The 16,926-nt window shown below is 34.8% G+C and overlaps 1 protein-coding gene across 1 annotated transcript in view; it reads right to left on the reverse strand.

Moving 5' to 3' along the window:
- Positions 1 to 1,600: 1,600 nt before the first annotated feature.
- The window catches only part of LOC132565202 (fibrillin-1-like), a 34,559-nt gene continuing 19,233 nt past the window's right edge, over positions 1,601 to 16,926 (reverse strand). Inside the window, exons 17-26 of the mRNA XM_060229834.1 lie at positions 16,402 to 16,641; positions 15,194 to 15,433; positions 13,986 to 14,225; positions 12,777 to 13,016; positions 11,569 to 11,808; positions 10,361 to 10,600; positions 9,153 to 9,392; positions 7,948 to 8,184; positions 6,841 to 7,125; positions 1,601 to 4,515 (exon numbers count right to left, since the gene is read on the reverse strand). Of these exons, the coding sequence (XP_060085817.1) occupies positions 4,348 to 4,515; positions 6,841 to 7,125; positions 7,948 to 8,184; positions 9,153 to 9,392; positions 10,361 to 10,600; positions 11,569 to 11,808; positions 12,777 to 13,016; positions 13,986 to 14,225; positions 15,194 to 15,433; positions 16,402 to 16,641 (2,370 nt within the window). The 3' untranslated portion in view covers positions 1,601 to 4,347. The remainder of the gene's footprint in view (positions 4,516 to 6,840; positions 7,126 to 7,947; positions 8,185 to 9,152; positions 9,393 to 10,360; positions 10,601 to 11,568; positions 11,809 to 12,776; positions 13,017 to 13,985; positions 14,226 to 15,193; positions 15,434 to 16,401; positions 16,642 to 16,926) is intronic.

Below are 16,926 nucleotides of genomic sequence, written 5' to 3' on the forward strand. Positions count from 1 at the left end.
CTCATTGAGAAATATCATATTTCTTTGTGCGATATGACCTTAACGAGTTTGATGCTGGTTAGTTTGCCTGTTGATTCTATTATTGTATACCTTGTTCTAATTTCAGCATGTGGCATTACTTACATGGATTGACCAAGGTTTAACATGGCGGGTGTCGAAAATGAGGCTGAAGACGCTTACTCTTTCGGAAAATTGGTCTTATTCTCTTTGTACTTATCCAGGAATCTCCGTGTAAATCTTGTTCTTATTTTGCCCTAGTTTTATGGAGATTAGGTTTGGATTATGATTATGTTGATATCTTGTATTTTTGTGGTTATATACAAACGCACATTTTCATACGGACATTACCTGTTTAGTTGAATTTTATTACAAGCGGTTGAGTAGACCGTTTTTCCTGTAATAACTTTCGCAGTTAAAAGAGCATCAACACAAAATGCACGAATAATTGTTTTTATCTCATCGCTATTGTGACACCATTGAAGCATTAAGAGTGTATTTAGCGATTAAGTTTGCAAAAACCTCTATATTGAAACTTTCATATTCAGAACATTACATCAAATACACAAGAGGCCGTTAGGGCCACGCCCCTCAGTCCCCTTGAAGGTCAGTTCCATCATATGTACAACTTTGAATTCACACTACTTACAGATGCTGCCAGCCTGATATGAGTGAATATCGGGGCATAATTCTGAAGAAGTTGCTTATAGCGATATTGCCAAGTTTTTCCTTCGGCCATATCAATCAAACCTCTGTCATCTGTATTATTTTGAATTATCATCACTTAGGGATGCTACCAGTTCAATATAAATACAAAGTTCTGGAGAAGATGTTGTTTATAGACTTAAATGTTTCATCTTGATTTATGTAAAAGGCATGCAGCATTGAAAAATGTAGCTATGTACCTGTAAACAACTTATATTATCGATAAAAGGAACATACCCCAGTCAAGTGAAGCTTTTATTATGGAGTACTTACGCAATAAGTATGATACTCTTCACACAATTGTTACGTTGACACCTTACGTATCAATAATTATCTAGCTTAAACAAGTCAATCACACGACATGTGCCTGTGCTATAGTTATTTTTCCCCACATTCAATGTTTGAAAAAGGAATTAATGATCTGTATCACGGTGTAAATGGCATCAAACATAAGAAACACACTAATTTGCAATCTTCGGTTAATCAGTGCGTTGCTCACAACAAAGACATTCAGCAAAATTGGGTGTTCTGCTGACAGGGCAGCGACACACAAAATGTTATTGATGAAAACTTTGACACAAAGCATCGATCATGTGAACAATGACAAATCCGTCACCACCGGACTGACGAAGACAGAATGACTTCTATATGAAGATACATCACTACTTTTGTTGTCAAAGCTTTACGGACATCAAGGATGCCGTCTCTTACCGTGTTATAGGAGGAATGAATACATCAAATTCCATGATCATAAATTCCTTCCTGAAAATTTAGGGTATGATATACAAAACAACGAAGTAGGAGCTTTTTTATGGAAGCAGACACGTGGTTATTGCTTTCATTCACCGTAAATTCTGAACTACTGAACGGTTTGAAATAAAAATCCGTGACAAACAAATTAAGATATATATCTATTTTATTAGAGTAAAGACTTTTGTAAAATTCCAGTTAGATGTTCATCTAGTCATTCGCACTCATTCCAGCATTTACACAACAATGAAACGTTACAGATGATATCGTTATCTTTCACGTCACACTCGACATTGTTAATTGGTTAGATATATGCACAACATTGCAACCATGTGTAAATATGAAATGCAAAACATGAACAAACAGCAATTTAAGAATCTCAAATATTCGGTGTAAGCAATAAAATGAAGCAATAATGAAAATAACCACAATTTACGCCAGAAACCATAGTTAGTCCACGCGCATTCTTTGTTTAAACAGAAGTTCTGTGTTAGACCAAAACTTAAAATAACACCCTGTATGACAAAGCGTCGACCTTTAGATGACGTTTATAACCAAATTTCGAATTCTTTTTATATTTTAGAACAAAAATTATTTGCATCGCAACAATGTGTTTAATTACTAATTACTTAATGAGTTTGGATATCTAATTTGATATGTCGGAACATTTTGTATTTGAAACGCTAGAACAGTTCGCAAACATTATTTACATATAATCCAAAGACTTTCAAAATCTGGCGGCGATATGCTGTAAACACCGGCAGATGATTATTTGTTTGTAATACAAATAATCACTAAACATTACAAAAAATCAATTTTATATGCTTATACTTTGACATTGAATTTTTTTATCTATTCAAAACATCTCACAGATATGGCAGAGAATCAATGCCCGGGTTTACACAATCAAACTTAATAAATCTACTGAAAAAAGGGCATTAAAATGGAATGTTTAAACACAACATTATGACGGATTAATGTATACAGTGCTACTTCGGTTGAAGTGTTTTCTTCTGTAAAATTCGCCAATACTAAAAGTCAAAGCGACGGGAATGATTTTATTATTCGTACAAAATAGAACAGAAACAGTATTACAGTAACGATTTTAATTCTACAAGGTTTAAGCTTCAATAAAATAGTTTGAAACCAAATACTACATACAGTTTAGTCCTTAATACGTATAATATTTTTATTCTGGTATAAACTTTTAACCTCTCTGACGAACTAATCCAGTTTTCTTTTTTTTTTTGTTCGATTTGGAGAATAATACGAGAGTTATTACATCGTAATTTCCATATCAGATTATAATGGAAATTTTCGAATATTTACTGTACAAACGTCTGAATAAATTCGTTTCCATAGTAATGACAAAGGGTGTCCAAACGTTTCCTAAAAAATGTGTTAAATGCACTCTTTTAAACCCACTGGAAAGCAGAAATATTCTCTATAGTCTTTGTTTTCAACGTAAATATATGTTTATGGAACTAAAGACACATTTATACCATTCATAATGATATAAATTACCGTGCGTCACAACTACGCTTTTGCAAAGCATCCGATTAAAGTGTTATTAAGATGACTTTAAGTCACACAAAATATATATAGCACATCATTTAAGTAACTTATATCACAAACTCAGGATCAGCTCACTATTCCACATAAATGTCTCTTTAAGAGATTGCCCTCATGGTTCTTTGGAAATTATCTGTTCCTGCTTTTAGTAATTAATCATTATTTACATAAAAACAATAATTGTAAAGTCAGCGGAGTAAATATTAATGCATAAAGTGTCTTATATATATATAATGTTATAGGTTTTCAAACAAAAACAAAATTCTTGTTAGTGTATACAATGAATATGAATTGTATACAAAACGTTCATCTGTTGCATACATCGTATAAAGAGGTTTTATTTGTCATGCGCAATTCAACGTTTTGCAATCAAAACAGAGTACATCATATTTTACCTTATATTATTGTTGACGTTCGTCGAAGAACAGTGATCAAGAATATCTAATTCTACTCGTCCGCTATAAAAGTACCCATGCAATACTTGACAATTAATGATATGCCGAAATTAAGACACTGGCGACAAAAAAATAGAAAGTCAAATGGTACCCTAATTTACGGAGAGATGATAATGTTCTCAAAGGCATTTCGTTAGTGAAAAGGCGATATATAATTATAGGTTTTAAGTATGTTAGTATTTATACATTATCTGATGATGGTATATTTCAAATGATAACAAATACCTAACACTAGTTATTAGTAAGTAAATATGATTTCTACACAAAACACCTGTACTCGTCAAACACAAATTTAGGTAAGAAGTGGTTTAAAGCATTGACATCACCATGACCGAACAACGCCAATTACCCCGATTTAGGAGATGAACTGCCGATTTTCGACGTGAATCGTTAGCAAATTTTCTAAAAAAAAATATGTAATGCAAAAAGCTCTCCCCTGAAACAAAACATTTGTTCAAAAATAAGAGCTTCAACATTTTGTGTATTTCCATATCAAAGTGAAGTAATAATTAAAATAAATTTCAAGTATATAGTATACCAATGTGATCACGTGACAACCAAATCAAATACGAAGCGTTTCTGTTTTTGAGAAAGTTTCGGAAAATAATTAATCGAATTATAGATAATTATCAAACAATTCTGAAAAAAAAACCCACACAAAATGAAATCAAAATAAAATTCGTTGACCTCTGAAAGCTTAGATAAGGAATGATAATAGGGTGCTCACATGGTGGTGTCAATAACGTGTACAGACCAGATTATATAACAATGAGCTTTGCAAAGTCGTTTTCAATCTCAAAATCGTTTTATAGAAATTATAATATAAGACCGTATACGTTACAAATGAACAGTCTGGTTACTGCTGAGACTAATTATTACCACCGCGTTGCCTATGTTTGTTAACTACATGTTGTAAGAAGAGGTTCGTGTTGAAATCCTGCCGTTTGGATCCTTCTGGCATTCGGCAGATCATCGGTTCGGTGTCACAGATGTAACCATGGGGACAACAGTACTTCCCATCCGGACAACAAATCGCCTGCAATGTTAAGATATATAAACGTAGTCATTCCTAGATGAATAAAAGTATGATGGAGGAAGCATACATCATCCGCGAGAGAGCATTACGATCGGAAACAAAAGCTAGGACCTCAAATTCCATTTTTTAAAAAACCTATTCCATAAATTCATGATCGTGATGATACCTCTATTTGCAAATCGTTTTACTTGTCTTTATTTCCATATCAAATAAGGGAATATTAATTAATTTCGATATTCATTAAAACCTTGTGCAATTGTATGTTCATTTATTTGTCGCTATGCGCCAAGGGGGACAATTCTAACTAACTATCGCAGACATTTTTGATATTTCTTGTTCTGTCATGGACAATATCATGTTAAGATACAATATACGATGACTAGACTGCAAAAGGATTAGATCTAAAATTCACCGCACTAGATTTAATGATATTAAAACAGGCTTATCATTATTCACCGGTGTGTAAAACATAAATTTCTCGAAGGATGTAAAACACCGAAAGTTGTGGATTATGCTTACACTGCAGGTAGGAACATCAAGTAAATATGATACTTATTGTATCAAATTCTTGAATTTAATTTTCCTTCGAAAAAATAAATTTAAAATGTATATATATATGTGATACAAAAAGAGTCCTACTATTTATAAATATCCCGATCGATTTTCGGCTCTAAGTCGTAATTAGAACTGGAGAAGTGTTAAATGCGATTTTCGAGACTTTATTGGATTTAAAACAAGAGACAACAGAGTGATCTTGATGCCAACCATATTTTGGGGTTAATTTATTCTTTAAAAGATTTATTCCTTTAAAGATATACTTTCCTTTATATTCTATCAATTCCCTTGTTCTTGCTTTCAATAGTACAAAATTTTAATTCCTCCAAGGAAACAGCTATGATAATCTTTCATTACCAAAACAAATATGGCCGTCGCTTGTCACCTTCAGAAAGAACCATTTAGTACTTCTCAAGAAATAGGTAACGTTCATTGTAATCATCCAAGATGATCTCCTGTCAGTTACCTTTTTTATTTTCAACAATCCAAAAACCAAGCAGAAACAACTTTAGCCCAAACGTAACCTGGACGTAAAATTTGAAAATGATCCATCCATTACGTCAAAGAAATAGATAAAACAGTCTTTTAATGTTAAAAACCAAGATGGTGGTCTGACAGCCCCAATATCTAACGGAAACAACTAGAGACAAAAGGGATCACACATATGAAATCTAAGCAAGATTCGTTCAGAACTTCTCAAGAACCTGTTATAACAACAATGGATTGTCAAAATCACTGATGGCACGGTTCCAACTATACATATGAAATTATCAGACATATGAAATAACAATTTTTAATTATGTTGCCAGGGCACCACCCTGCCTACGATTTCGATATTTCTTTCAATCACTACTTCATTTACCTTCCCGATTTCAAAAAATGGGGCAAAGCCACAATTGCCCGGGTAGCGGGATGAGTGCAATGTCATATGGTATTTATGAGACAGTTAAGGGTGTTTTATTTGTTGAGTATGTAGAATATTTGTTATCGAAGAGAAAATTTGGTCGTATCTTATAAATTGGTGTAGAAGAAGGGCATTTGAAGAAAGAAGTTGCATCCTTTTTTGATTCGGAGATGTTAGAAATAGACAATGGACATCTAGGGTTTCCCTGCCAAACTGCAGAAAATGACTAAGTTCCAAAGCCCAGAAAATCTGGAATGAATCCATGATAGGAGGTGCACTTCTTCAACATATATTTAAATATCCTACAAAGCTTCAAATTTCTACGTCAAAAACTCTAGGAGGAGTTGATACTACAAAACTGGTACCCCTTTTCCCTGCCAAACTGCAGAAAATAACTAAGTTCCAAAGCACTGAAAATCCAGAAAAATGTCCAGAATACATCCATAATAGTAGGTGCGCATCTGCAACATATATATATAAACATCCTACAAAGTTTCAAGCTCATACGTCAAAAACTCCAGGAGGAGTTGATTCTACAATACTGGTACCCCTTTTTGCAGGCCGGCCGCCCAGCCGCCCGCCCCGCCCAGTCGCCCGCCTGACATTCACCTTACTATAACATGGATTTGCACTATGTGCAATCCAGCCAATATAGGCCACAAGAACCACTGACGAATCTTATAAGGATGAAAAAGTGGCTTGTTGCAGTTTTATTCATTGTTTGAATATAATGTATCAAATTCTACATTCGTATTAACAGGTGCTTTTAACATGTGATGTATTTTGCTATGCCATGACTCACCTATCATTTAGAACAGTTTAAAAACACCGCCAAAAATTCAAGGCATTCGATGCAACATTTTTACCTTCGCATATGAACAACATCCGTAATTTCCTGATGAATTCTTACAACAGGTGTTATCGCTTGGACAAGAACCACCACCAGGGCAGTCAATAGACGAGGAATCATGCTCAACGCTGATAGCAGGAACAATCTTAGCAGATATGGGGTAATGATTCTGAATCAATACTGATTCATGCATTTGCAGCCAGTCCATGGACAAATCATTTTCAGAGATACACTTTCCTGAACTAGTGTCACATTCTGTGTTCTCTGGACAGCAGTGTTTTTTGTCCGAACAACAAACCGCCTGTAAATATAATTAAAGACCTAAATAAACTTTTTAGACTCTTCATTATAATAGATTCATCTCACCAAACTATAAAAAGATATTTTCAAGTAAATAAACTTATATGAAATTACTTGTCAGGGTATGCACTACAAATTTGTTGTCCTGGTCATATGAACCTGTCAACATATACTTTTCAATATATATCATATAGGTGAAAAGAAACCTTTTTTTTTTTTTTTTTTTTGCATTTTTGAAGTGAATATTTTGTATAGAGATGTTGAATTTTGTCTTGTAATATCGATGAATGATCAAATATCCCATGATTTGCATGTGCTAAGTTCAGCACTAATTTGGTGAAAAGTTTCAATTTAAAAAAACTGTTAATATCCACCTTACGCCAGTTGAGAAGCAAATAGTACAATGATTAAAGCAAGTAATTGACGCTATTCGTAATAGAAATAAAGAAAATTATAACCCCTAACACAGATAGAGGTCAGAAAGGGCATGAGGAACTGATCAGGATCATGATCTATCAAATCTGACAAAAACCGTAAAACATCAAAAGGATAGAAAGTTGTAGACTTATTCCCAAATTATCTGAGTAACACAAAATTATTCAAACAAGAATGATTCTAGGGAAATTCTTAAAATAACTATAAATATTTGAGCAATGTGTTATAAGGACCTATCTTGCGGCAGCTAATGACCATAATGAAACAATTTCAAGCATATTGCTATCAATACTAATCGATTGTATAAAAGTTATCATTCGCTTAACCTGATTGCAAAACTTAAACGAATTTTAACCGACATGCTATAAAGGAAAAACATTCGACTTACATTGGGACGAGGGCAACATGCGTATGTCCCTTCCTCATCAAGACAACACGTGTTACCGGAGGGACACTCAGTTTTCATGTCTGGACAAATTATACTCAATGTACTAGCAACAGGTCGGCTTTCAGTTTTCTCTAACCATTCAATGGATATGGCGTTATTTCTCGTACACTTTCCTGAGCCAGTCTCACATGTGTAACCGTTGGGACAGCAGTGTTTCTTGTCTGCACAGCAAACAGCCTGTGGACGAAAGTCACAATCTTCCTTATTTTAGAAAGCACTTCTCGCTTAGAAGTAGATCCTCAGACTGAGATATATATCTATATCCTTGGGTGATATATGTTAAGTCCATATTCCTCCATAATATTGCAAAAATCATATTTTATATTTCATTATGACTTATACCAACAATTTATACTATATTCAATCTAATATAACAAGATCCAAATCTTTATAGGCAAATAAATTCATTACGTCTAACGAATCACAGATAGTAGTCCGTAACGGACATCCTATCTGTCTTATCGAATATCTCACAATCATCACACAGAAAAACTGCCTTCTTCGCTACAATTAACTGCTGAATATTGACAAGAAGATAATATCGATTTCAAAAAACAATTTGTACACCACAATCACATATGTAAAAATGATAGCGTATCAAAACATACATTAAAGCCCATTCAATGGTTCATAAAAGAGAACGCCAAAAATTCTTTACGCGAAAGTGGAACGATAACTACAGACGAAAAAGTGATTAGATAAACACACTACACATCGAAATTTTCATAAAAGCTCATTCAATAGGTCATGAGAGAGAACGTCAAAAATGCTTTACGAGAAAGTGGAAAGTACAAAACACACGAAAAACCCATTCGATAAGCATACTATGTTATGATGGTCACCGAAACATATTTCCAAATCTCCAACAAAACAGTTGTTCAGTTAGAAATTGATAATCATTCGCTAGTTTTCTCATGGATAGAAATGGTCGATCTCATTTACGTCTGATTACATATCATATTTAACCGACATCATACGGAGACTGACAATATATTTCGTTTTGTTCAAAGAAAGAAATTTTGTGAATACAGAACTCTCCGATACATAGGATTCCAGACAAGCATAACAATCACAGCAACAGTTACTCATCAACCTCCAATTTTGGGAGATTCGTTAAAGGAGAGACCGAGAATAGAATGTCTTACGTTAGGTACAGGGCAGCATCCGTATTTGTTCCCTTCAATCAGGCAGCATGTTGATCCGGATTTACATTCAGAGTGTCCATCTGGACAGATTACATCGACTGCTGAACTACCAACAGGTCGGCTTTCAGTTTTCTCTAACCATTCAATGGATATGGCGTTATTTCTCGTACACTTTCCTGAGCCAGTCTCACATGTGTAACCGCTGGGACAGCAGTGTTTCTTGTCTGCACAGCAAACAGCCTGTGGACGAAAGTCACAATGTTCCTTATTTTAGAAAGCACTTCTCGCTGAGAAGTAGATCCTCAGACTGAGATATATATCTATATCCTTGGGTGATATATGTTAAGTCCATATTCCTCCATAATATTGCAAAAATCATATTTTATATTTCATTATGACTTATACCAACAATTTATACTATATTCAATCTAATATAACAAGATCCAAATCTTTATAGGCAAATACATTCATTACGTCTAACGAATCACAGATAGTAGTCCGTAACGGACATCCTATCTGTCTTATCGAATATCTCACAATCATCACACAGAAAAACTGCCTTCTTCGCTACAATTAACTGCTGAATATTGACAAGAAGATAATATCGATTTCAAAAAACAATTTGTACACCACAATCACATATGTAAAAATGATAGCGTATCAAAACATACATTAAAGCCCATTCAATGGTTCATAAAAGAGAACGCCAAAAATTCTTTACGCGAAAGTGGAACGATAACTACAGACGAAAAAGTGATTAGATAAACACACTACACGTCGAAATTTTCATAAAAGCTCATTCAATAGGTCATGAGAGAGAACGTCAAAAATACTTTACGAGAAAGTGGAAAGTACAAAACACACGAAAAACCCATTCGATAAGCATACTATGTTATGATGGTCACCGAAACATATTTCCAAATCTCCAACAAAACAGTTATTCAGTTAGAAATTGATAATCATTCGCTAGTTTTCTCATGGATAGAAATGGTCGATCTCATTTACGTCTGATTACATATCATATTTAACCGACATCATACGGAGACTGACAATATATTTCGTTTTGTTCAAAGAAAGAAATTTTGTGAATACAGAACTCTCCGATACATAGGATTCCAGACAAGCATAACAATCACAGCAACAGTTACTCATCAACCTCCAATTTTGGGAGATTCGTTAAAGGAGAGACCGAGAATAGAATGTCTTACGTTAGGTACAGGGCAGCATCCGTATTTGTTCCCTTCAATCAGGCAGCATGTTGATCCGGATTTACATTCAGAGTGTCCATCTGGACAGATTACATCGACTGCTGAACTACCAACAGGTCGGCTTTCAGTTTTCTCTAACCATTCAATGGATATGGCGTTATTTCTCGTACACTTTCCTGAGCCAGTCTCACATGTGTAACCGCTGGGACAGCAGTGTTTCTTGTCTGCACAGCAAACAGCCTGTGGACGAAAGTCACAATGTTCCTTATTTTAGAAAGCACTTCTCGCTGAGAAGTAGATCCTCAGACTGAGATATATATCTATATCCTTGGGTGATATATGTTAAGTCCATATTCCTCCATAATATTGCAAAAATCATATTTTATATTTCATTATGACTTATACCAACAATTTATACTATATTCAATCTAATATAACAAGATCCAAATCTTTATAGGCAAATACATTCATTACGTCTAACGAATCACAGATAGTAGTCCGTAACGGACATCCTATCTGTCTTATCGAATATCTCACAATCATCACACAGAAAAACTGCCTTCTTCGCTACAATTAACTGCTGAATATTGACAAGAAGATAATATCGATTTCAAAAAACAATTTGTACACCACAATCACATATGTAAAAATGATAGCGTATCAAAACATACATTAAAGCCCATTCAATGGTTCATAAAAGAGAACGCCAAAAATTCTTTACGCGAAAGTGGAACGATAACTACAGACGAAAAAGTGATTAGATAAACACACTACACGTCGAAATTTTCATAAAAGCTCATTCAATAGGTCATGAGAGAGAACGTCAAAAATACTTTACGAGAAAGTGGAAAGTACAAAACACACGAAAAACCCATTCGATAAGCATACTATGTTATGATGGTCACCGAAACATATTTCCAAATCTCCAACAAAACAGTTATTCAGTTAGAAATTGATAATCATTCGCTAGTTTTCTCATGGATAGAAATGGTCGATCTCATTTACGTCTGATTACATATCATATTTAACCGACATCATACGGAGACTGACAATATATTTCGTTTTGTTCAAAGAAAGAAATTTTGTGAATACAGAACTCTCCGATACATAGGATTCCAGACAAGCATAACAATCACAGCAACAGTTACTCATCAACCTCCAATTTTGGGAGATTCGTTAAAGGAGAGACCGAGAATAGAATGTCTTACGTTAGGTACAGGGCAGCATCCGTATTTGTTCCCTTCAATCAGGCAGCATGTTGATCCGGATTTACATTCAGAGTGTCCATCTGGACAGATTACATCGACTGCTGAACTACCAACAGGTCGGCTTTCAGTTTTCTCTAACCATTCAATGGATATGGCGTTATTTCTCGTACACTTTCCTGAGCCAGTCTCACATGTGTAACCGTTGGGACAGCAGTGTTTCTTGTCTGCACAGCAAACAGCCTGTGGACGAAAGTCACAATGTTCCTTATTTTAGAAAGCACTTCTCGCTTAGAAGTAGATCCTCAGACTGAGATATATATCTATATCCTTGGGTGATATATGTTAAGTCCATATTCCTCCATAATATTGCAAAAATCATATTTTATATTTCATTATGACTTATACCAACAATTTATACTATATTCAATCTAATATAACAAGATCCAAATCTTTATAGGCAAATAAATTCATTACGTCTAACGAATCACAGATAGTAGTCCGTAACGGACATCCTATCTGTCTTATCGAATATCTCACAATCATCACACAGAAAAACTGCCTTCTTCGCTACAATTAACTGCTGAATATTGACAAGAAGATAATATCGATTTCAAAAAACAATTTGTACACCACAATCACATATGTAAAAATGATAGCGTATCAAAACATACATTAAAGCCCATTCAATGGTTCATAAAAGAGAACGCCAAAAATTCTTTACGCGAAAGTGGAACGATAACTACAGACGAAAAAGTGATTAGATAAACACACTACACGTCGAAATTTTCATAAAAGCTCATTCAATAGGTCATGAGAGAGAACGTCAAAAATGCTTTACGAGAAAGTGGAAAGTACAAAACACACGAAAAACCCATTCGATAAGCATACTATGTTATGATGGTCACCGAAACATATTTCCAAATCTCCAACAAAACAGTTATTCAGTTAGAAATTGATAATCATTCGCTAGTTTTCTCATGGATAGAAATGGTCGATCTCATTTACGTCTGATTACATATCATATTTAACCGACATCATACGGAGACTGACAATATATTTCGTTTTGTTCAAAGAAAGAAATTTTGTGAATACAGAACTCTCCGATACATAGGATTCCAGACAAGCATAACAATCACAGCAACAGTTACTCATCAACCTCCAATTTTGGGAGATTCGTTAAAGGAGAGACCGAGAATAGAATGTCTTACGTTAGGTACAGGGCAGCATCCGTATTTGTTCCCTTCAATCAGGCAGCATGTTGATCCGGATTTACATTCAGAGTGTCCATCTGGACAGATTACATCGACTGCTGAACTACCAACAGGTCGGCTTTCAGTTTTCTCTAACCATTCAATGGCTATGGCGTTATTTCTCGTACACTTTCCTGAGCCAGTCTCACATGTGTAACCGTTGGGACAGCAGTGTTTCTTGTCTGCACAGCAAACAGCCTGTGGACGAAAGTCACAATGTTCCTTATTTTAGAAAGCACTTCTCGCTTAGAAGTAGATCCTCAGACTGAGATATATATCTATATCCTTGGGTGATATATGTTAAGTCCATATTCCTCCATAATATTGCAAAAATCATATTTTATATTTCATTATGACTTATACCAACAATTTATACTATATTCAATCTAATATAACAAGATCCAAATCTTTATAGGCAAATAAATTCATTACGTCTAACGAATCACAGATAGTAGTCCGTAACGGACATCCTATCTGTCTTATCGAATATCTCACAATCATCACACAGAAAAACTGCCTTCTTCGCTACAATTAACTGCTGAATATTGACAAGAAGATAATATCGATTTCAAAAAACAATTTGTACACCACAATCACATATGTAAAAATGATAGCGTATCAAAACATACATTAAAGTCCATTCAATGGTTCATAAAAGAGAACGCCAAAAATTTTTTTACGCGAAAGTGGAACGATAACTACAGACGAAAAAGTGATTAGATAAACACACTTCGCATCGAAATTTTCATAAAAGCTCATTCAATAGGTCATGAGAGAGAACGTCAAAAATGCTTTACGAGAAAGTGGAAAGTACAAAACACACGAAAAACCCATTCGATAAGCATACTATGTTATGATGGTCACCGAAACATATTTCCAAATCTCCAACAAAACAGTTATTCAGTTAGAAATTGATAATCATTCGCTAGTTTTCTCATGGATAGAAATGGTCGATCTCATTTACGTCTGATTACATATCATATTTAACCGACATCATACGGAGACTGACAATATATTTCGTTTTGTTCAAAGAAAGAAATTTTGTGAATACAGAACTCTCCGATACATAGGATTCCAGACAAGCATAACAATCACAGCAACAGTTACTCATCAACCTCCAATTTTGGGAGATTCGTTAAAGGAGAGACCGAGAATAGAATGTCTTACGTTAGGTACAGGGCAGCATCCGTATTTGTTCCCTTCAATCAGGCAGCATGTTGATCCGGATTTACATTCAGAGTGTCCATCTGGACAGATTACATCGACTGCTGAACTACCAACAGGTCGGCTTTCAGTTTTCTCTAACCATTCAATGGATATGGCGTTATTTCTCGTACACTTTCCTGAGCCAGTCTCACATGTGTAACCGTTGGGACAGCAGTGTTTCTTGTCTGCACAGCAAACAGCCTGTGGACGAAAGTCACAATCTTCCTTATTTTAAAAAGCACTTCTCGCTTAGAAGTAGATCCTCAGACTGAGATATATATCTATATCCTTGGGTGATATATGTTAAGTCCATATTCCTCCATAATATTGCAAAAATCATATTTTATATTTCATTATGACTTATACCAACAATTTATACTATATTCAATCTAATATAACAAGATCCAAATCTTTATAGGCAAATAAATTCATTACGTCTAACGAATCACAGATAGTAGTCCGTAACGGACATCCTATCTGTCTTATCGAATATCTCACAATCATCACACAGAAAAACTGCCTTCTTCGCTACAATTAACTGCTGAATATTGACAAGAAGATAATATCGATTTCAAAAAACAATTTGTACACCACAATCACATATGTAAAAATGATAGCGTATCAAAACATACATTAAAGCCCATTCAATGGTTCATAAAAGAGAACGCCAAAAATTCTTTACGCGAAAGTGGAACGATAACTACAGACGAAAAAGTGATTAGATAAACACACTTCGCATCGAAATCTAAATAAAAGCTCATTCAATAGGTCATGAGAGAGAACGTCAAAAATGCTTTACGAGAAAGTGGAAAGTACAAAACACACGAAAAACCCATTCGATAAGCATACTATGTTATGATGGTCACCGAAACATATTTCCAAATCTCCAACAAAACAGTTATTCAGTTAGAAATTGATAATCATTCGCTAGTTTTCTCATGGATAGAAATGGTCGATCTCATTTACGTCTGATTACATATCATATTTAACCGACATCATACGGAGACTGACAATATATTTCGTTTTGTTCAAAGAAAGAAATTTTGTGAATACAGAACTCTCCGATACATAGGATTCCAGACAAGCATAACAATCACAGCAACAGTTACTCATCAACCTCCAATTTTGGGAGATTCGTTAAAGGAGAGACCGAGAATAGAATGTCTTACGTTAGGTACAGGGCAGCATCCGTATTTGTTCCCTTCAATCAGGCAGCATGTTGATCCGGATTTACATTCAGAGTGTCCATCTGGACAGATTACATCGACTGCTGAACTACCAACAGGTCGGCTTTCAGTTTTCTCTAACCATTCAATGGCTATGGCGTTATTTCTCGTACACTTTCCTGAGCCAGTCTCACATGTGTAACCGTTGGGACAGCAGTGTTTCTTGTCTGCACAGCAAACAGCCTGTGGACGAAAGTCACAATCTTCCTTATTTTAAAAAGCACTTCTCGCTTAGAAGTAGATCCTCAGACTGAGATATATATCTATATCCTTGGGTGATATATGTTAAGTCCATATTCCTCCATAATATTGCAAAAATCATATTTTATATTTCATTATGACTTATACCAACAATTTATACTATATTCAATCTAATATAACAAGATCCAAATCTTTATAGGCAAATAAATTCATTACGTCTAACGAATCACAGATAGTAGTCCGTAACGGACATCCTATCTGTCTTATCGAATATCTCACAATCATCACACAGAAAAACTGCCTTCTTCGCTACAATTAACTGCTGAATATTGACAAGAAGATAATATCGATTTCAAAAAACAATTTGTACACCACAATCACATATGTAAAAATGATAGCGTATCAAAACATACATTAAAGCCCATTCAATGGTTCATAAAAGAGAACGCCAAAAATTCTTTACGCGAAAGTGGAACGATAACTACAGACGAAAAAGTGATTAGATAAACACACTACACATCGAAATTTTCATAAAAGCTCATTCAATAGGTCATGAGAGAGAACGTCAAAAATGCTTTACGAGAAAGTGGAAAGTACAAAACACACGAAAAACCCATTCGATAAGCATACTATGTTATGATGGTCACCGAAACATATTTCCAAATCTCCAACAAAACAGTTATTCAGTTAGAAATTGATAATCATTCGCTAGTTTTCTCATGGATAGAAATGGTCGATCTCATTTACGTCTGATTACATATCATATTTAACCGACATCATACGGAGACTGACAATATATTTCGTTTTGTTCAAAGAAAGAAATTTTGTGAATACAGAACTCTCCGATACATAGGATTCCAGACAAGCATAACAATCACAGCAACAGTTACTCATCAACCTCCAATTTTGGGAGATTCGTTAAAGGAGAGACCGAGAATAGAATGTCTTACGTTAGGTACAGGGCAGCATCCGTATTTGTTCCCTTCAATCAGGCAGCATGTTGATCCGGATTTACATTCAGAGTGTCCATCTGGACAGATTACATCGACTGCTGAACTACCAACAGGTCGGCTTTCAGTTTTCTCTAACCATTCAATGGCTATGGCGTTATTTCTCGTACACTTTCCTGAGCCAGTCTCACATGTGTAACCGTTGGGACAGCAGTGTTTCTTGTCTGCACAGCAAACAGCCTGTGGACGAAAGTCACAATCTTCCTTATTTTAAAAAGCACTTCTCGCTTAGAAGTAGATCCTCAGACTGAGATATATATCTATATCCTTGGGTGATATATGTTAAGTCCATATTCCTCCATAATATTGCAAAAATCATATTTTATATTTCATTATGACTTATACCAACAATTTATACTATATTCAATCTAATATAACAAGATCCAAATCTTTATAGGCAAATAAATTCATTACGTCTAACGAATCACAGATAGTAGTCCGTAACGGACATCCTATCTGTCTTAT

The sequence above is a fragment of the Ylistrum balloti genome, unplaced genomic scaffold (genome assembly GCF_031769215.1).
Source record: "Ylistrum balloti isolate Yb309-2 unplaced genomic scaffold, AGI_CSIRO_Ybal_v1 Utg369702, whole genome shotgun sequence".
Taxonomy (NCBI): Eukaryota; Metazoa; Mollusca; class Bivalvia; order Pectinida; family Pectinidae; genus Ylistrum; species Ylistrum balloti.